General features: G+C 33.5%; 2 protein-coding genes across 3 annotated transcripts in view; one reads left to right on the top strand and one right to left on the bottom strand.

Annotated features, from left to right (window-relative positions):
- The window catches only part of LOC147074734 (uncharacterized), a 29,097-nt gene extending 16,284 nt beyond the window's left edge, over positions 1 to 12,813 (top strand). For both annotated transcript variants that reach the window (XM_085942556.1, XM_085942557.1), the window contains exon 3: positions 11,413 to 12,813. In XM_085942556.1, coding sequence (XP_085798682.1) covers positions 11,413 to 11,529 — 117 coding nt within the window. In that variant the 3' untranslated portion in view covers positions 11,530 to 12,813. The remainder of the gene's footprint in view (positions 1 to 11,412) is intronic.
- A 1,584-nt stretch (positions 12,814 to 14,397) lies between these two features.
- On the bottom strand, positions 14,398 to 20,530 carry tsu (40S ribosomal protein S12 homolog tsunagi). The gene is made up of 4 exons (XM_085942555.1): positions 20,387 to 20,530; positions 19,714 to 19,970; positions 16,976 to 17,089; positions 14,398 to 14,924 (listed from the first exon to the last, which is right to left on the bottom strand). Exons 1-4 carry the CDS (start codon positions 20,445 to 20,447, stop codon positions 14,814 to 14,816), a joined length of 543 nt encoding a protein of 180 aa, XP_085798681.1. The 5' UTR covers positions 20,448 to 20,530; the 3' UTR covers positions 14,398 to 14,813.
- Between the last annotated feature and the right edge of the window lie 1,008 nt (positions 20,531 to 21,538).

Raw genomic sequence — 21,538 nt, 5'->3', positions numbered from 1 at the left:
TACAAAAAATACTCGCACAGAGAGTTTACAATAAAAAACTAGTTATAACCGAATCTCACAAATTTGAATCTGGTTTTTTCGTCTCGTTGTTTGCATACTATCTTTTTATACCTATTACTTTTTTTTTAATATTAATTATTTATCTCCTTGTATTAATTTAATTTTTTTAAACAGTGTTCAAGTATACATGATCCTTTCATTATATTATTTATGGTACATTTATTGCTAGGTTTTAATTTATAGACATGCATGTATTCTTTTTTCAAATAATGACAGTTCTTTTATTATATTAATAATATCTTCTTGTGATATTATGTTAGCTTGTGATGACAGGTTATGGCAAACGTTATGAGAAAATAAGAGGAAAAGAAGTTGTATCCAAGAGTTAAAATGAGAATTACAATTTTTAGCACCTAGTTTATTTTAAAAGATTAATATTATAATCATGGTGAAATGTTAAACACGTACGTCGATGCCAGTGTTACTATGATTTGCGTTGGTTGGACATTACTAGCATTATATTATTATCTGCTGTTGAGCGGAATTTACTATATTTGTGCAGTGCTCATTGTCAGTAATAATGGGCATATTATACCAAGTCCATGGTGCTTATTTGCGAATTACTATGGTAGTGCTACTTGTTGAATATTTTCGCAATAAATACTTAATTATTTTTTTTCAATAAGTATGTAATAATCATCATTTTCTACAAACAGTTTACCACATTGGACTACTTCGAAGTATGACCAATAACTAGCACTATCATAAAATATTATAGTTTTGTGTCACGGCCGACTATAGTAGGCTTTAATATGTGTCACACATTTTATGTGCTAAATTTCGGTGTTAAAAGTAAACGTAACTGCCAGAATAGGCCCTCCGGTCATATGGTACGATCACAGAACAGATAATAAATAGAATTCCGATAGGCTATAGGTATACCAATACAGTACATTTTGACATAGGCTTTTGAATGTGTGAGTGTCCTACGAAAATGAACCACGCATTATGGACGTACAATTGTGTGTAATACACGAATATTAAATGAGCGTCAATCCATAAACCGAGAGCAGTTGTCAGCATTCGACGTATGACGTATTCTCTACACGTGTTTAAATTTATCCCGTATTCTTCCTTACTCGAGATCGGTTGCCTGCTTCTCCTTACCCGTTAGGTATTTCAGTTCCCATTATTTCTGAGTTCCCTGACTAAAACGTTGGACTGATACGACTGCATCAGGATAGGGAGATGTAATGCAATATGGTAACTAACCTTTGATAGTCGACGTCACGAAAATAAGAAAAAAACTGCACATTATCCTCTTGGCAACCACATAATTAATACCTACGTACGAAAGAATTGCATCGTGAAGCTCCACAAGCGACCTCGTGAGTAGTTGGCATAAGCCAAAGAAATTTTACAACATATTGTCTGAAATACATTATTTTGTATCTTTCCGTTAATTTTTCTTTTTTACAACATTATCCTACGCGTATGCTGACGTCATTGAGGGCAGTTACGGGTGTCTTCCTCTGTCTACTGTTACACATTATTTTATAATCAAAAATATATAATTCATTATACGCGCAAAAAGTTTTTTTGACGCGGTGCCAATCTTAAAAAAAAAATTTGGTTAATTATAGTTGGGAAAACGTTTAGCGTACCTATCTACTTATCTGCCCACGGGACAACGAAAGTGAATACCTACACAGGCACTCAGACGGCGCCTTGTTACATAAAATATTATTCATCATGGCCACGACGTGTTTTGGGAGTAGTCTATTTATTACGCGTTTTCCATTTCCCAAACGCGTCTGATCACATATGTATGTCTTATATGCATGCACGTTGATCGTGTTAAGCGCAGTATGTATTTGCGTTGTTACTGTCATTCATCCCTAAGGCCATACGCACCAGTAGCGAAGGGTGGAGGTAAGCTGTTAAGATCCGCCATAAAAGGTGCACATTAAACTTTGTTATTTACAGATGGTATTGGTTAGTTTTTGAAAATCAATTAAGCCCTGCCTAAGCCAAGCCATAATAGTTTTTGGTATATTTTGGGCGATATGACAAAATTGTGCACACTTTTTCATTCATACTTATTTGGTTTTCGTTGGATTAAGAATACATATTACACATATTGTTGGTTCATTTTTTTTAAATTCATTAAGCCCCGCCTAAACCAAAGTAGCGATATAAAAAACATTATTCTATCAATAAAATAATGTTCAAAGTTATGTATGATAGTATTTTTTTACTACTATCTATTATGTAGTATGTAGTCTTATTTCAATGAAAACAAATACTTATGACTGACAAAGTTTAGTGTGTACTATTTATGGCGGCTCTTAAGAGCCTACCTCCACCCTTCGCCACTGATACGCGATAAACACGGCACGATAGGTAACTGCTGCAAGCTATGTGGATATTGCTGGAATCGAAGCGCGGAGTTTCTGGGCATAAATATGGGGTTTTCATGGGTTCGTTCTCACAGCCAGCGTGTGCAAATTTTCCATACTAATGATATGGGAAATGCAATGTCTGCGCGACTTGTACTCACTAGCTGACCCCAGTGTTTATTCAGATGAACAGCACAAACAGATTTGAGCCAGTTTGAAAATACTGGCGTAAATATTTTGTAATTTATGGATATTTTTTAGCATTGACGCTTCATCATTAAAATTAACTACTGACATTCTCTTCTCGTTTCGTCACTCATCTTACTGATTCATCTGGTTAAACCGATTGCTGATCGTGTTCAGTCAATTAATCACTTTGGGTGGGAACATAATTTTAATTGGTGTGACTATAGGCGCATTTGGATATGTGCATGCAGTCGCCGAACTAGTTGGAACATTCACCAAATGTCCATTCTGGTTATTTTTGAGTAAGCTAGGTTCAAACATATAATATTGGAGTACTTATTTCTTATTCTGTATATATAATTGATGGCTAAGGTCGTACACTACATAATAATGTTGTATTGTATTGGAAGCATTTCTGCCCATGTTTGTATTATAAATAAATGATATAATTCAATAGATATACAACAGCCTTTTCTATTTAAATAGCATTTATTCGTGATAATTAATGCGTGTTATTAAAAATACATAATTTTGAAAAACACGTTCTGAGAGAGTATATTATTATAACCAATAGAAAAATCTTTTTTGAAAAAGCCCCGACGGGGAATCGAACCCCGTATCTCCCGTGTTACCATTGTTACCGTGTTATTAAGATTATAATAGATTAATAACGGCATTGTTAGTTTGTACATGATCTGAAAAGCTGTTGTGGGTACCTAGTTGGAGCCTAGACGAATGCTTTGCGTTGTTAACAAATTAAATATAATTTGGACGGGTCACATCGTATAAAATAGCATTCGGCGAGATCAACCGTCTAATACACTTCCGATAAAATAGTCAAAAAAATCATAGCCACACTTGTATTTATTTATTCTTACATAATTTTCATCCGCGGCGACACGTGGTTTTGTGTATGTTATGTAGGTACCTAAAATTGTAAAAAATGTTTGTAATCGCCATTTATATTTTTTTAACCACTTTGCTCACGGGCAGATATGTCTTGGTCTAGATTAGGCATGACATGTTCGCAGTGACGTCCCTAGATAAAATGCCGCCCCTAGGCAGCGCCAAAATGCTGCCTCATTTTTTTAAACATTATTTTTATCATCCTTTCATGAGTCCAATGTCTAAGAAATGTGTTGTATGCATACATTACCAACAAAATATCAGACTAATCGCAAATCTGCAAGTGTGGTCTCTAGTTTCTGGTCACCAAGGACGTTGAAGGGCAACGGAAGTAAACTAGATATCGTGAACCCGATAAAACCAGTGAGCTGATTTTTTTAATGGAAAGATATTTTCATTATTAAGTTTATGTAGCTATTTCTATATATTCTAAATGATTTTCCTCGATTTGCCGCCCTTCGAGTAACTGCCGCCCCCAAGCAACGCGCAATCTGCCTACCCCCACGGGACGTCACTGCATGTTCGCAAATATTTATTTTGGATAGTACCTAGCCACTAAGTCGCTAAACGGTTTCCGCCGTCAAATTATTAAATTATTCATACGATAATCCACCGGTCCGAAATCGCGACGTTTGAAGTTTGAACTCCTCTTCTGAATTATTCAAAGATCAGACAAAGGAAATCTCTCGTCTAAAAATATATCGCGAGACGTATTAATTCTTATGCCGGCAGCAAAAGCAAACGAGTTTTTGACATTGCAAGTACGCATGGTGAATTAAGCCTTGGACGTCCGAACGACTCTGTTGAGTCAGTAGGAAGTTCAGAATGTTGTTGGGCAGACCACCGACTTCCTACTTGAGATTGTTACATGTCCGGCTTTGTTATGTTCGCTTCTTATCAACCTTTTAACTTAACTGTAGGACAAAGGTAATGCATACAGCTATTGTTGGGAAGTCGGAATTTCCCTATAAAAAAGGCAATTCTTTCAGTTTGACGTAACTGCCACTTATGTATGCAACATTCAAACGCATACCTACTTATTTCATATAATTAAGAGAAAATGAATGGTCCTAGTGGTATTTTTTTGCCATCACTTTCATACGTTTAAGCCGCATCTCTATATATGTAGTATAAACACACAATCTTTGGTTTGTACTGTAGGCATCAGAGGCCAAACTAGTATATTGTAATTAATTATCATTGGAGTTTAGTTACGTTTTTTTTATGTTTTGACATACACTATAACGTATTAATTATTTTAATGTTCACATGATATTTCAAAACATATATGTATACGGTAGGTTTCTAAACATTCATTATCGTCATCAGCCTGAATCTATTCACTGCTGGATGAAGGCCTCATTTCTCTCGGTCCTGTGCGTTGCCATGCACTTCCGCAGAGTTTTATCATGTTATCGATCCAGCGGCCTCTAGGTCTTCCTCGCAGACGTTTTGTACCTCTTGCGTACCACTGGATGACTAGATTTGTCCAACGATTGTCCCTTCTTCGAGCTATGTGTCCATCCGATTTCCATTTGAGGCCTTTAGCGAACTCTATTACATCGCATACCTTTGTCTGTTTCCTTAAACATTAATATTTATAAAAATATTTCCATCCCAATTGGTAACATCAATGGCAGATTACTACTCTACTTTGGGGAATAGACAACACCGATTTTCCCGAATTATTAAATACTTAGCTTATTTTATTTTAACTATGTATTTTTAAGTGGATAACGTTGTTGTAACTAACAAACTAAAAATACGCATCTGGCATGTTGCGTTAAATACCATAGCGTTATTTTCGACATCGCAAACAGTTTAAATTTTCTCATAATTAAGCTAGAATTTTACAAGGTTTTTTGTGCCTTATATAAATCTTATCAATACAATTCAATATTTATGTAGTTTTCATACCTGCCTGCATTCATTTATAGTTGTAGATTTCTACTTATGGGTTATTTATTAGTTGGAAAATATTAAACAATTTTATATATATTTTCGTGAAAACAGTGTTCATAATACTTATGACCTTTTTTCTGTCAACTCGCCGTGTCATATTGTTGTGACATATTGACCACGGATAGTCTCCATACGGTTTCGAATTAAAAATAAGTGGAATTTCTTTTGTACCATCTCCGACATGTAGAATGTAGATGCAGTGGCGAAGGGTGGAGGTAGGCTGTTAAAATCCGATATAAATAGTGCACGTTAAACTTTTCAGTCATTCATATTTGTTTTTATTGAACTAAGATTACAATTATTTACAGATGGTGTTGGATAGTTTTTTTAAAAACCAATTAAACCTTGCCTAAACCAAATAATAGTTTTGGTATGTTACGGGCGATTCGACAAAATAGTGCATACTTTTTCATTCATACTTATTTGTTTTCGTTGAATTAAGAATACATAGCTATTACCTACACGTCATGTTGTTCGTTAGTTTTTTTTAAATCCATTAAGCCCTGCCTGAACCAAATCATAGTAGATGAAGATAATATTCTATCTATAAAATATCCAAAATGATAAATGGTTTAATGGCATAATGTTAGATATTTTATAGATAGACAATTATTTTTCGAATATTATCTATTATGGCTTGGTTTTTTCAGTGTTTAATTGAATTTTAAAAATTAACCAATACCGTCAGACTCAGTTCAATGAAAACAAATACGTATGACTGACAAAGTTTTATATATCTATCTATTTATGTCGGATCTTAACAGCCTACCTCCATCTTTCGCCACTGGTAGATGGTATACTCTTAAAACGGTGTCCAGGTAATCAACATATTCTCAATAATTATCGTTGGGAAAAGATTTATTTATATACTTGATTGAGATATTCTTCATACTCTGTATTACGATCGTATCGTTAGAAGCCAGGTATCTTAATATATTATGTATATCTATTGGATTAAACAGTCGCGCGGATTAGCCACCATCACCGTACATTTTAAATTTATTTAATGAATGTCATGCTCGTTTGCTGAAGTTTTGTAATAACTGTTTGAAATTCATTTTAGAAAGCAGTTGCTTCTATTTGATAATGGCTGGTAGGTGTGCATTAAACCTGACGGGATTTACTAATCTGATGTTGCAATTATAATTTTAGAATGTTCGTTTCTGACGCTGTGGGTCGCGGGTTCGAATCCTGAGTTGTCTGGCGAATTCATGTCGTGTTTTTGTTTGGATGCAGAATATGTGGTTAATATTTTATTTAATAATAATAAACCGGTTCTTCTAAAAAACTGTTTTTAAACCTTTAAACAAATACATGATTTTTTAATTGATTTACTTTGATAATAATACACAGTCGAACTTGGTTATTACGAGGAAGATGGGACCGACTGAATTTGCCCGTTATAAGCATTACTTATTATATCGTTATATAATATTTTACGCACCACGTTCTATTTAAGCATAGAACGTAAAAAATCTGAAAACCATCGCAAAAATCCCCGAAACAAGCATGGCATTCATAAACTACAAAAGAAGTTGTTTATTGTAATGAAGTGCTGAGCCGCCGGCGCTGGTTGGTAGTTACCTACTGATTTCACAAAGCTTGGATTTTTACATGCAATTTCAACCACATGCGTGGATACTTTTTCAATGTTGTCGGCAAAAACACTAATTAGGTACAGACACTTAACTGGTGTCATAAACGTAATCCGATCCCGGCGGCATCGGTCTAGTTAACTGTCCGGTCGGATTTTATTGCTTAGGGTCGAAAATTTTGTTTTTAAACGATTGACACATCAATATTTTTGCCCGGTATACCCGAGAAGTAGCTCGTTGTAAAAGTGAATAAATGTATGGAGAAAACCATAAACTAAAATGTTAACGAATGTTTCCTCATTACATCCGAGATCTCGCTATTTTCGTGATCGTAATAACCAAGTTCGACCGTATGTTTTTTCTGTTTTTAAAACAATAACCAGTATCCACTAATCACAAACCTTATTTTATCATACCTACAAAACAAAATATATTGTTGTCGAAAACACAGAATTATTTATGTTTTTTTTTTTAATGAATTCAGTAGCCATGACATACTATAATGACTAATGAGTAGTAAAATTAATTATTTAAATATTTAATTAAATTTCGTAATGCTCTTATATGAATGACGTGACACTGTGTAGTCATGATGCCATTCCTCAGTCCAATGAAATTCACTGCTACACACCCACCCACCTTATGATAACTATAATTACAAATTTACATGATTTTTCTCTTCTGGCTTTTGTATCAAAGTTTAGTTTCGGTGGAGTATTAAAATCAGCTAAGTATATATTTTATAAGAAGTTGATTATTATTTATCACTGTATTTATCACATAAAAATGAAATGTGAGCAAAACACGTGTAAGTAATAAGTTTTTATTCGTGGTGAACAGTGATGGCGTACCTATGGCATGTGAATGTTTTATTTTTAAGAGAGAAAAATAATTACCTAAGTAGGTATATATTTTTTTAAATTTTACAAATAAATATAAATGAAATATAAAAAAAATGGAAATAAAAATATTCAGTCAACATACCTAATGAAACTTATCGGCAGTCAAATTTCAAATAAACAGCTGCTTGTTATGTTGCCTCAAAAATAATCGATAAAAATGGAAAACCGTTCAGTGATGGGGAATATATGAAAGAAGTGAGGTTAAAATACTCCCATGATCTCTTTGAAAATTTTGAAAACAAGTAAAAAAATATTCAAAGAACAAAAGATATGGCTTTGGCTAGAAACATGGTGAAGAATCTCAAGAACTCAATTTTAATTTTTAAACCTTTTTAATAGAATTCTTGAAAACTATTTTTCCCCATGAAAAACTGCTCGGCACGTCAGACAGTTGAAAAATAATATTTGGCAATTTTTGGCACGCGTACGTAAAAAGGTTTGCCAAGCCTGTTATATAGTAAAGTTATCATGGATTACCACCAAGTAAACGCTGAATCTTTTGAAAACGGTGGGTGGTGCTGGAAACGAGTTAAAAATATTGCAGCTTCCTAGTCAATTACAAACTCCAAAATAAAGTTTTACCAAACAGTCAACCGTTGACTTAATATATGAAAAATGTTTGAGAATTTCATGTTTACATATAGTGTCACTGCTTTACCAATTCCATACATATTTAGCAATAATGGTCTATCCACTGTTGAATGAACATTGGCCAAACTCCTTTATTTTTTCTTGGTCCCTAGTTATTGGCAAACTTGATGAGTTCATCGATCCAGCGCGATCTAATGTGCTCCGAGTACAACAGCCGTAGTTGTGGTTATTAATTTGGTCAGCGAATCAGTGTCCTTTCTACATTATATCCAATATGCACTTTTTATGCCACGTAGCGCTACACATAATGTTTGTGTTTCTCTTACATTTATAGTATGAATACGTTAGCACTAGTAACACACTTAATGTATATATTATATGGTAGTCCAATTTAAAGTAAAATTGCAGCTTGTTTACAATTATTGTCCATAGGTGGTGACATTGCATGTTTCAGGATATATTTGACCCTCCCTGACCCCATTGCTACATTTCGGCACTAAAAATTTTACTTTCAGTCTAAACTTTGTCACAATTTAGAAACCTTTGCATTTTGTTATAAATTATCTATTTCTTCAGTATCCATGTCACTTAGGAGAAAAAGTGATAATATTATTTGGTCAGTTTCGTAATGTCACATTTTCTATAATACAGTAGGCGCTCGGTAATTCAGCACCCATATTTTTTCACCTATGCCGGATTATTGGATTTCCATAGGAAATAATAAATAATCTGTCAAGGTCGGGCACCAAACTGCCGAGCGAACGGCTCTCTGCTCTGTAATGTGGCAGTTTAATGTGGAACCTGCCGGATTATAGAGCAGGAGAGCTGCACAAATCATCATTTTATAATATGAGATCACTATTAGGATGTGACATCGTATATGGATAGCCCCTTAATCTAAAACATACTGAGTTACTTTTATACGTGGGAAATACGAGTGACTTATCTGTCATTTCCATGATTAATAATATGAATTCATTTAATTTATTTTTGAACTGGCAACAAAACTCACCTTTTCGCTTTCCATTTTTTAGAATCCGGGTCATTCTTTCATTGATAACACATAGCATTTTAATTCAACTCAATGTTATCAATTAATTATTAATGGTGAATATATATTTTAGGACAGTAGACAGATACATTGCTTGAAATGAATAGATTATTTTCTTCCACATCAGTTCATTGGCTTCATTGACAGGGCACTTCTTTATTTATTTATTGTAGAGTTACAAAGTTACATTGATTGATAATTAATACAGTCTTAATAATTACTATCCAAATAGCATATCTGTGACCCGTAATATCACGCATATAGTACTAAGCGTGTAGGTATTATTTAAACGTGGAATTTCAGTTGGTTTCGTAAACAGACATATGTTTAGCTATCTTTGGTATGTTTTAAGTGAAGGCTAGATGCTCATGCTTTACGACAATCTTACCTGCGCAAACCGGTTTGTATCGGGAAACCCGTGTGTATTGACGGGAAAACGGAAAAGCGCTGTAAAGGTATATACCGCGCAGACAAGTCGCTGCCGTCTAGCCGGCATTAACGATCACACGGTATGTGTATAAGGGCATGTTTACACGGGCTTAGTACTAATCATCAGTATCTCTACTGACGCACTAATACTGGCATGTGTTAATTGTTGAATTCTAATGTTTATTACTAATTTGACCTGTTTACACGTGACGGTATTAGTGGGAGAATTAGTGAGTACTGACGATTATCATTAAATAAGTCTTAAAGCATTGGAGAAGACACTTTACTAGGCGATTATTTATAGCTATTTTAATAAGAAATAATTTCATATCATAATATAAGTACGGCCCCACGATGGCCGAGCGATAACGTCACGGCTTATAATGTAATGGGTCCCAGTTCTGGCAAATTCACATATTGCTTTTAAATGTGTGTTTGGAGTCAGACTATATTGAACATGTGGTTAACATCCATTACTCATGAAAACAAAAAAAAATCTGTCGATACAACCTCTACTCCAGGGACCCATATTGTTATCGTCTTAGGTTTTGTACATGGTGTAATGTTATATCAGTAACAGATTGACAGGCATTGATATGAATATAATGGAATAGTTGTTGTAATATATCTATTTACAGATGCACTGTGTCATATTTACCACCAATACTCAATCAATACTAAAAGACTGTAATAATCAGTATGCAAATATTTATTGAATGTGAATTAAAGTCGGTATTGCCAAATGGGTATACTTAATAATGTTTTCTATTTTCAAATGTTTCTAAATATGCATCAGTATAGTAGAACTAAAGCGGTAGTCTGTATTTTAATGTGAATCTACCATATTATCTTGAGAAAACATTTCAGTCTAAAAATAAACCTTGAAATATTCCAATGTCACTCGAAAACAAGCTCTGGCACTAAATTATTTTGATTTAAACGAAATTCATTTTGTATTCATTTCGGACTGTTTCTACGGGATTTATATTGTTTTAAGATAAACAATGAATTTATATTGCAATATTTAGTATGTTTTATTTAATTTAGTCGATAAAGCAGGATGAGATACATACTTTAAACACATTCATAATGATTCATCTGAAAATCGACCTAAATAGATATCAATATAATATGTATCATGATTTAATAACAATCACATTTTATATAACGTGGATGGCAGCTGTCACCTTCTCTAAACTTAATCAATGCGTTGCGATCAATCATAGGAAATGATATGTATTTTCAGTGCAATAATGAATCTGAATACAATATATATGATGTTTATAATTTGTTGCTCAAGTAGGGGTTCCCTAAGATTTAAAAAAAATATTTTAAAGGTAAAACGAGCTCTGTGAGTTAATAACTAATTGATATTTTTGTTTTGTCCACAGCACCGGTCCCCCGACAGGGCGGTGTTCAGATCGGCAGCAGCCTTGGCCGCCACAGGGATCGCTCTGTCCAGCTTCAGCCTCAAGCAAATGCTGGAGAACCAGAGAAGAAGATTCTAGACCATCTTGAGTCCTGTCTCCTTCGCGCACCTCTATCGAAAGAGACGAAACATCAAAAAACAACACCTAAAGGGGAAACGGAAACCGAAACTAATGATAATAAATAAATAATTGTACAAACTGAGATTCAAACCATCAGATCTCAGCTTATCTGTCGAAAAATTGATTTAATATTTTCACCGGTAGGGATTCAAGCGGAACATCCGACATCTGTTTGACAGTGAACGAATGAAAACATCTGAATATCAGTTTAATTTAAAAGTGTAGTCAACGATAGTATTGTCTTTGTAATTGTTTTGTCTCATGTCATGTATTATGTCAACATGTCAACAAGCCAAAGTGTAAAAAATGCAAAGGGAGAAAAACGTCACTAGGTTTTTAATCGAGCGATACTGGTATTTATTATAGTCATAATGAATTTTTTAATGAAATTGTAACAATGTAATTTTTTTCTTTTTTTTGCTTTATAAAAACACATTTTTATTTCCATTTACAGGTGTTTCAAATGGCTCTGTGTACGTAGGAGAATACTGACAAAGTTATGACGCATGTACAATATAAATAGGTCTATGATTAGTTAGGTGTAAGAATTCGAATATATAAATTTTCTGTGATGTTTTCCAAAAATGTGAGTATGCATTGGAATCTATCTCGACTAATGTGTATTAATGTTACCTGGATTTCAAGAAAATCTCTCACCAGAGACCAGAATCTCTATGTATATAATTCTTAAATACCGATCTGTCGAATGTATTATATTGATTTAATACTTTATTTTAGACTTAATTGTCATATTAATTTATTTAAAACGTTGATTTCTGTACTGCATGAAATCTAAACTGTATACAAATAAACTGTCTATGAATCTGTCAGTATTTTCTTAAATGCACATTGCCATTTGTAACACTGTATTTACTTCACTTAAAAATAAACTATTTCATCTAAGTTAGTTTTCATGAAGGCAAAATCCTCAATTTATTGGCTGTATAAAGTATTATTTCTCAATACACACACGAAACAGCAAAGACTGACGTCTTATTGTCAGTATCGCAGTAGGCCGCCATTTTGTTATGTCGCCGACTGACATGTAATCCAAAATGGCAGCTTTTATGATTTATAATAGTTACTATAATATAATATTGTGATAAAATGTTTAATTGTATTATTTTTTGCGCATAGGTCTGATGACGTTTTTTGTTTTGTTTCTTTTTCCACCTTTGTATTTATTTTCTGTTTCTTTTTCAAATAAACTGATTATTAAACGTTTTTGAATTATGCCCGAAATTGTTTTTTATTTTATTTTTACTACCTTCATAAGAAATATAATAATAAATACACACAACCCACTTGCATAACGGATACTCGTAATATGGAATTCACTATAATAGATTTTAAAAACAATTCAATAAATTTAATAAACAATAAAAATTTGATACAAAAATTATTTTCAGGAATAAAATTGAAGAGGGGTGAATCTACATTCCCTGTTCACACATTTATGCTGTTTTTATAAAATTCCTCACACCAGCGCCATCTTTAGATTAATACAGTCTGAGCATATCTTTTTGCACAAGCAACGAGTGGTCCACTGTTCAACTGTCAAAATCAGATCCCAGATTGCTTGACATATTGATTCGCCATTTCTCGTTTCAAATTGAATTATTAAAAATTCTCAAATGAAATATATTAACTATCAGTGTTATTTATAAATAATATACATTCCTGTTATTCATCAGCTGTCAAAGTCAGACTAGTCCTTCACACAAAAACCGGTGGTAATATCGATTTCCAAAAAATATGTAGCATTGATCTATACATTATATTTGTAGAAGGTGTGTTAATGCTAGTGTATGATTTATCATGTAACTCATCTATCCAAATCAAGCCATCCCCTGACTGAACACGACAGAACCGTCAGTATGAGCACTCTATAGAACAATGACAGGTCATCCATAGACAACAACGGGAGGGGCGGAAAAAGTAAGACCAGTTGTTGTGAATGTATCGGCTTTCTACTTGAGTCGGCAATGGTCACACACATTTTTTTTTGCTATCCAAATCAAGCCGTCCCCTGACTGAACACGACAGAAGTGTCAGTATGAGCACTCTATAGAACAATGACAGGTCATACATAGACAACAACGGGAGGGGCGGAAAAAGTAAGACCAGTTGTTGTGAATGTATCGGCTTTCTACTTGAGTCGGCAATGGTCACACACATTTTTTTTTGCTATCCAAATCAAGCCATCCCCTGACTGAACACGAAGAAGCGTCAGTATGAGCACTCTATAGAACAATGACAGGTCATCCATAGACAACAACGGGAGGGGCGGAAAAAGTAAGACCAGTTGTTGTGAATGTATCGGCTTTCTACTTGAGTCGGCAATGGTCACAACACATTTTTTTTGCTTGACTTCAAAGGTTGTAAAGAAAAATTCTAAGTTTTGTCAGCCAAATATAGCTGAAAATAAATTCTCAGGAGTATAATTCTGACTGTTATATTTACTAGATAATTGCCGATTATGTTCAGAATACGATCGTTTTAATGTCAAGTAGAAGTTTTAGCACATTGTAGGTTGTATGTGTACATTTGTGGATTTCTTAATAACTAATTTTCAATAAATAAGTCATTAACCTGCAAAAGAAGCGTATTATAAAGTAATTAAGTAAATGTCTGAAGCAAAAATGTAATAAAAACCTATTTGACAATGGCGCAGTACAAAGATCCCAAATATTTTACCATTCTAATAAGCATTGTGACGTCAATAACCATCGTGGTTAGCATTTCTCGCTGATATTATATGGAATGATATACTGTTGTTCAGCATTCAAAGGGGTAACGCTTATGACAAAATAAATATATTTTTTTTACAAAAATTATTATTTATTAATCTTAAAACTATTCTTACAGAAGAATATTTCATTGTAGTTAATAGACAAGCTATACAAAGACATTTTGGTTTGTTGAGGTGACAATTTTGTTCAAGTCCATAATCCGTGAATGCGACATTTTTTAAATATACAAATTATGACTTAGGTCATAGACAAAAATACACACCCATGTTTAATGTGAAAATTTTTTTTGCTAATTTAGTGCTACCGTTTCGATTAGCGAACAGGGTCCATTCTTACACGTCATCATACATATTTACGAGAAAATGTTTCCGACACAAAATAACAACACGCAAACATTAATCTCAAAACTGACAGTCATTCCTTTCCTTGCTAAGCTAATATAAAATTAGTAATTAATTTAAGTTATTGATGATGGTATGGTTGATAAGACTATCGCCTCTTGCCGCGCGAATGCTGCTTGTTGGGTCCTTTGGTGAAGCACCAATCGACGGAGATGTTTTGTCCCAGGACATCGGAGGCATTTAAAGCTTCTCTGGCACTCTGAAATCATTAAATTGTTAATTAATGTTGTTGACAAAGACCTGCTGAAGTTCTGCGTTCCAGCGCATCTATTCTATAGGCAAGACTGCTGTCAGCTATTGAGGGTAGTACAGTACTCTCAGTAATCCGCCACCCCAAAAACCAGAAAAGTGTCCAATTAGTGAAAGCGGCGGTTTATAGTGCATACATACAAAATATGGTCAAAATTAAAACAGCTATTTTGTTTTCCATATAAAATTATTCAATTTATACTGTGCAGGTCGGACACTTTCACACTTCATGACAATTTCAATTTTTATAAATTAACCCTTTTACTCCCACGGGGCCGATATTTCGGCCCACCATACCTATGCGAAAACTCCATCTGGGCCGATCCATCGGCCGACAGTTTGGAACCAAATTTACGATTTATTCCAAATTTTTTCCCGTCATATTTCGTCTCGTGTAGACGAATCATTATATGCACTGTGTGTTGAGTGTGAGTAACATTTATTTTAGTGTCGGCTTTATTTATAATTATGTCACACCCTATTAACTCACAAGTCATAATTGCTCTGCTGTCGAACTTGAGACCAAAGAGGGTCATAAAAATAATAAAACATTATTTTTATGACACATTTTAAATTCTGATATTTCTTTTAGTTGTTTTATGATTCATATATCACATTACAAAATGAAGTTTGTAATTTTTGAACTAACAATGGATGCCACTGTACTTTTGGTAAGATGGTGAAAAAATACATGAATATAAATATTATTATAAATGATTTAGTGCTTTGAGACTTATTTTTTGAAATTACTTCATTCCATATCACTCATATCAGTTGGTCGTCGATACTGTATCGAATTTTCTTGCGATTTCGTGAATTGAATAATATTCTTGAATACCTTGGACACTATACGATTTTTTACTTTATAAAAATTCTATTTCATAGATAAATAATAATTTGTTTATTTTTTTTTCTGTTACTACATAAGGATAGATTATATTATAAAATTTGATAAATCAATTATAAATAAAAAAATGTTGTCACACTTGTTTTGTTGTTCAAACATAGTTTTATCCGTTCATTTCTAAATAAATATTGATACATTATTTTTTTCTTTTGTTTTATTGATGTAAACTATCAATATTATTACTTATTATTGCTTTATACACCATTGAGAACACACAAAAAAAGTTTCAAATTTTTAAAACATGTGTAGAATTAGTTATTTAAAAAAAACTAAATCGACGATTTTTTGTCAAAAAACGCTTGGGAGTTTTCGCATATGCTAGGCTAAATCAGCTGGGAGTAAAAGAGTTAATATAAGGGAATCAATATTTAAAAAAATCATAATACTGACGTGTGACGTCACTAACTAAAATATTGAACAACAACTGTCAATGTATTTTCGTTTATGCATGCATTGGTGTTCATACCATCGATTAATCGATACAATGTCACTTTTCAAAATCCATTGACCACTCACAGTTATTGCAAATTATTCATTCTTTGTTGGTTGGTGTTCGGTAATAAATACAACATTGGTTTGTCTGAAACTTCTGTTTACAAAATGTAATTATTTGACAGATGTTGTGTTTGAGTGTTTCATCACCAAACCTTACCAGATTAGCTGCAATCTACACATGCAAATTAACATATTTGGTCCTAGCAAAGCATATGTGGGCTTCCACAGGGTGATGGTTGTATTAAGACTTTTTCTGTAATGAATAGTTAACCATTCGCTCTACCCATTAGTCCAATGGTTAATCAAATATTGGCTGACTTATTTAAATTTTTACTGTGAAAATATCCCCCTAACAAATTTTCCATGTACACAAAAAAATTATGTACATAGTGTTCACAAAAACTTCATGCGCAGGATGTGTTTTGTTATTATTACAAAAGTAATGGTTTGCGTCCAGGTCAATTAAACTTTCTTCGCGCTGCAGTGATCTCAGTGACAGTGTGTGCGAATTTGGCACAGCAACTTTCTATCATAATGGGTTCTCGAGATGAGACCTTTAGATCGTTGATTAATTATAAATTAATTTTGATTAAAGTTACCTGTGCTTGTTTATAAGTTTCAAACTCTACCAAAGCGTATCCCTTAAGAAAGCCTGTTCTGCGATCCAAGTTCAGGTGAATGTTTTTAATGTCGCCGAATTCTGAGAATTTGTCCTGCAACATTAAAAGAAACATGAATTCTAAAAGATAGTTTCACCGATCTCCTACACTTTTTTTTACCAACTTAACAAATCTAATGTTGAAAATATTGATTAATAATTTGGATAATTTCTTTAGGTATTAACTGTTATTATGTTCCACTACTACAATACAAAATGCCCTCTCCTGATTGTTATTACATATTCCTTTATTGGTGTCCACCATAGACTAATATACTTTGTGTCCACTATCCATTAATATGTACACTTGCGAAAGATTTTTGTCAATTTTGTAGCAATATTTTTTATAAATTTCATTGAGCTTATTTAACTCATACACTGCGGACCAGTTAATTAATATTTAATTACCACATTTTAATAACATGCTAATTATATATATTGGCTATTTAATCCCGACATGGCAGCCGTGTCGTCACCACTATGAGTTAATGTGAAAAATTTTACCAGAAATTGGTATGAAATAGTGGTCCAATTATAGGATTATTAAAAAATTGATTACCACAATGAGGTTTGATTTTTTTGCTGTGCTAATGGAAACATTCTTATAAATGAGAATTGTATATTACCCACCACCAGTTTGGGCAAACCTGATATAAAATCTCATTAACTGAAAACCACTTCGTACTAATCGGTCAATACCTCATTGGCTGCATACCGTTTAATACCAATATGTCAACCAATGAATGACTCCAAATGCTTTTCGAACTGTCAGAAAATGTGTATGTAATAGTATGAAATCTATGTGAATTTAACTAAAGGCTTAACCTATATAATAAATCAATGGATTACCAACATACATTAAAATTGATTTTGTTTAGTTGATGTCAAGAGCAGTGGCGGCCGGTGATTTTTTGGATTGTAATTTTTGAGGGTGCGCTGGAAACTTACCTTTTTGAAAAATGAAATCAATTCGGCGTTGTTTTTGATTTGACAAAACGTTATTGACATTTGGAGAATTACCTGTATATTTTATATTTTTCATAAAACATGTTGCGAGTTACTTAAATCTTTATTGGATTAGTTTTAAAAAACGATCGTATCTCTTATAGTAGATAAATACCTCTTACTTTTAACGGAAGCCATCTTATTCTATATTTTATTATATTATTATCTTTAGCAATTTGTACACTTTATGAATAATGATTATTATGAAACTGCACTTTGTGAAATAGTATTAAGATTTAAGTATTAGCTAATCACTAGAATTCATGAATTAATAATTTTATATATTATAAATAACCGACACCATTTCGCGTTTAGTCAACACACAGGATAATGAAATATTAATTTTCCAGAAATGCGGTAGGTAGCAAAATTATTTTTATCTTCACTGATTTAAATTGGAGTACACATAAATCAAAATATCTTACCGACATTGTATTATTTTAATTTCTTACCCATTTTAATTTATAAAATAATGAATTCTATTGTTTTTAGTTTTACAGGCATTTTACATACGACATTGCTAAATATGATACTAAACATAATTTGAAGCATGAACAGTAAGCTGCAGCGTCTATAATAACAAACCATAATAATTCAAATCTATAATTGCTCTCTACTCAGACCAATATGATGTCATTTTACCCAGTCGGCGCACGATATTCTGGATGCGCATGGCGAAAACGATTAGCACGGTTTAAGTTGTTTTATAATGGCTTTAGTTCATACTAAGCTTTGGGTTAATTTTAAGTAAACTAAATATATTGCCAGGGCGCAAATGATTTCAGTGAAGATGACGTATACGGTGCATAGTGCCTGTATTATCGTCTATTGGCAATATGGGCACATCGGTTTATGGTTTGCATTACAATAAGTGAGCGATAATATTAAAAACCTATGAAGAAAAAATATGATTTACAATGTTGAACGATGTTTCATAGCAATGCAAGCAGTGCAGTGCACTTGTATGATGTTAGACCAGCCGCCGCTGGTCAAGAGATGTCAAATCTTTTTCATATATTAATTATTATTTAATACAAACTTCTTATTCATCATACGCAAGTGGCGAGGGATGGACGCAGGCTATTACTGTGCGAAAACGTCTTCTTGGCTACGCTTCTAGGTGCTGTTGTTTACTAAATGGGATGAGCTTGTTAGTATATAATGGAAGTGCGGTTAAAAATGGGCATGTTAGTTCACAGTTTTAACACGTAGCCAAGAAGATGTATCCGCACTATAAGATTTGACATAAATAGTGCACACTAAACTTTGTCAGTTATACGTATTTGTTTTCATTGAACTAATAATACAAAAGCACTATTTACGTCGAATCTATCTCAACAGCCTACATCCATCCATCACTACTGTTATAGGCAGTCCCGATCACTGCCACATACGAGATATCTCGGTAGTACTAATAATTCGGTCAAAACAAATAATTTCAAAATAGGACACATACTGACATCTATCGGAATGTTACAAAAACATTTTACCATATTAGTTAATGATTTTACCATTGATTTACCTTGAGTTTTGTCAAGTAGTGTTACAACTGACATTTTAGAGATGTCATAGTTTTTTTTTTGATTTTTTTTTCACAAATCATATTTGGTCTGTTAGGTACTGCCAAGGCCTTTTTTACGGCAGCCAAAAGGTATTAAAAAAAGTAAAAATCACCTGTATATCATCTTCCTGGGCCTCTTCGTGGACGCCGCTGACAAACAAAATCCAGCCTTCCACTGAGCGTTGAGGCCCCAGTTCACCCCCACCGGGTGCTGCCGAAGCTGATAACCGGTCATAGCGAGCGCTGCCTCCGCGGTTTGCTCCACCTCCGCCGCCGCTCGCGGCTGTGTTACCCGAAGGCTGCTCACCGCCGCCTCCGAAGCCACGGCCTTTCTTTATGCGCGCCTTTTCCTTCAAACGGGCGATGCCCTCTGGAGAAAATTACGTTTACATAATAGGATATCTGAATAACTACCTACTTACCTGACTTAAAGATTGCTAAAGATCAAACACAATTAATGATTTCACCCCCAACTACTATGTATTATTTTATTAGTACATATAGGAAAATCCCGAAATGAACAAAAATAACATGTCAATTGTCATCCATTCACTGTCAATCTTATTCAAAATAGAGTTGCGACAGTTAAACTGCACTCCAAGCGAACATAATCCATGTAATTAAGTCATCACTATCATCTATATACATAATTATAATATTTTAAACGTGAGATAACGGTACTAACTGAAAATAAACGACTAAAAGAGTAAGTTTTCGGTGAAAAAAAATGGGGTTAAGACTCTTTACAAAGACATTGCAACATTGTTTTGGGTAGGTTTTACTCACGTTCTCCTTCATCATCGACTTCAAACTCTTCGGAATTTTCAATGTCCAAAACATCGGCCATTGTTGGAGTATTTGGTAAATTTAACCGGAATTAATATGCAAAATTGCGAAGCGTGATGGAGTTGTCAAAATTTGGACGCCATTATTGCCATAGATAATAATTATTGCTTATTTGCTTACTTCTTAGTGTTGCTGCCCAGGAATATTAATTGATGGATTTCGTTTCATCGTAAATGTTTACTAAAAATAGCCGTCACCAAAAATTACACACAAATACCAGAATAAACCGTCTATAGATATTTATTTTAGAAAGATGTGTAAAACGATATATACAAATATTTAGCAACAAAAATATCATTTTTAGAGTTTAAATAGTTTTACGTCAAAAAACTATTTAATAGTTTTGTGTTGAGTATTTTAAAAGACTCTCACATTATATTTTGTATAGGGTATAATGCTTGAGCGATTTTTGAACGATATTTAATCGATTTAATTCGAAATATAATTTTGCTTATGAAGGATAATATTTTTTACATTCCACAAGCTTGAGTGGTCTTGGTAACATTCAAACCTTGTCAAAAGTCAATAAAGGACCATGCAGATTCGCGGATTCAATCAGATTCAACGATCGTCGACTTCAAATAGCAATTACACGGAACGATTCAGTCACCAACTCATTCGTGTTGGCGCTTGATTTGATTGGTTTACGATATATGCTAGTCTGAACAATAATTTTATTATAAGTAAATCAATAAACCAGTTGCCGATTGTAATATTTAGTAGGACATTATTTTTGTTTTCTATTATTATTATGAAATAATGAATAAAGTCTGGCACCCTTCGTTTCCTATGTAAACGTCAAATTTGTGTTGTTATGTCAAATGCAAAACAGGACATGCTCGCGCGGCCATTACTGAAGCTCAATGTTAATTCGGATATTTTCGCATGTTCTTGATAATCTTCAACACGATCGCGCCCAAAAATAAAAATTGTTCGAAATTGGACACGAGTCACGACTCCAGGGAACGACTCACAAGTGACTTTTCACGATCGGGGATGATCGTGGCAGACGGTTGGCCTGAGAATCTGCCAATGTAATTTGAACTTTATGATATTTTACTAATATCACTACCTAATCTGAGAATAAATGAA

The sequence above is a fragment of the Rhyacophila brunnea genome, unplaced genomic scaffold (assembly GCF_057557595.1).
Source record: "Rhyacophila brunnea isolate RB1 unplaced genomic scaffold, BYU_Rbru_1.0 scaffold_15, whole genome shotgun sequence".
Classification (NCBI taxonomy): domain Eukaryota; kingdom Metazoa; phylum Arthropoda; class Insecta; order Trichoptera; family Rhyacophilidae; genus Rhyacophila; species Rhyacophila brunnea.
The sequence above is the reverse complement of the archived record's forward strand: the minus strand, read 5'-3'. Positions and strand labels throughout refer to the sequence as shown.

Excerpts from the sequence above, each read along its gene's own strand:
- tsu (XM_085942555.1), bottom strand. The coding sequence starts at position 20,447 with ATGGCCGATGTTTTGGACATTGAAAATTCCGAAGAGTTTGAAGTCGAT. Across the intron at positions 19,971-20,386 it reads AGTCGATGATGAAGGAGAAC|AGGGCATCGCCCGTTTGAAG; the intron begins GTGAGTAAAACC and ends AATTTTCTCCAG. Across the intron at positions 14,925-16,975 it reads AAACTTATAAACAAGCACAG|AGTGCCAGAGAAGCTTTAAA; the intron begins GTAACTTTAATC and ends TAATGATTTCAG.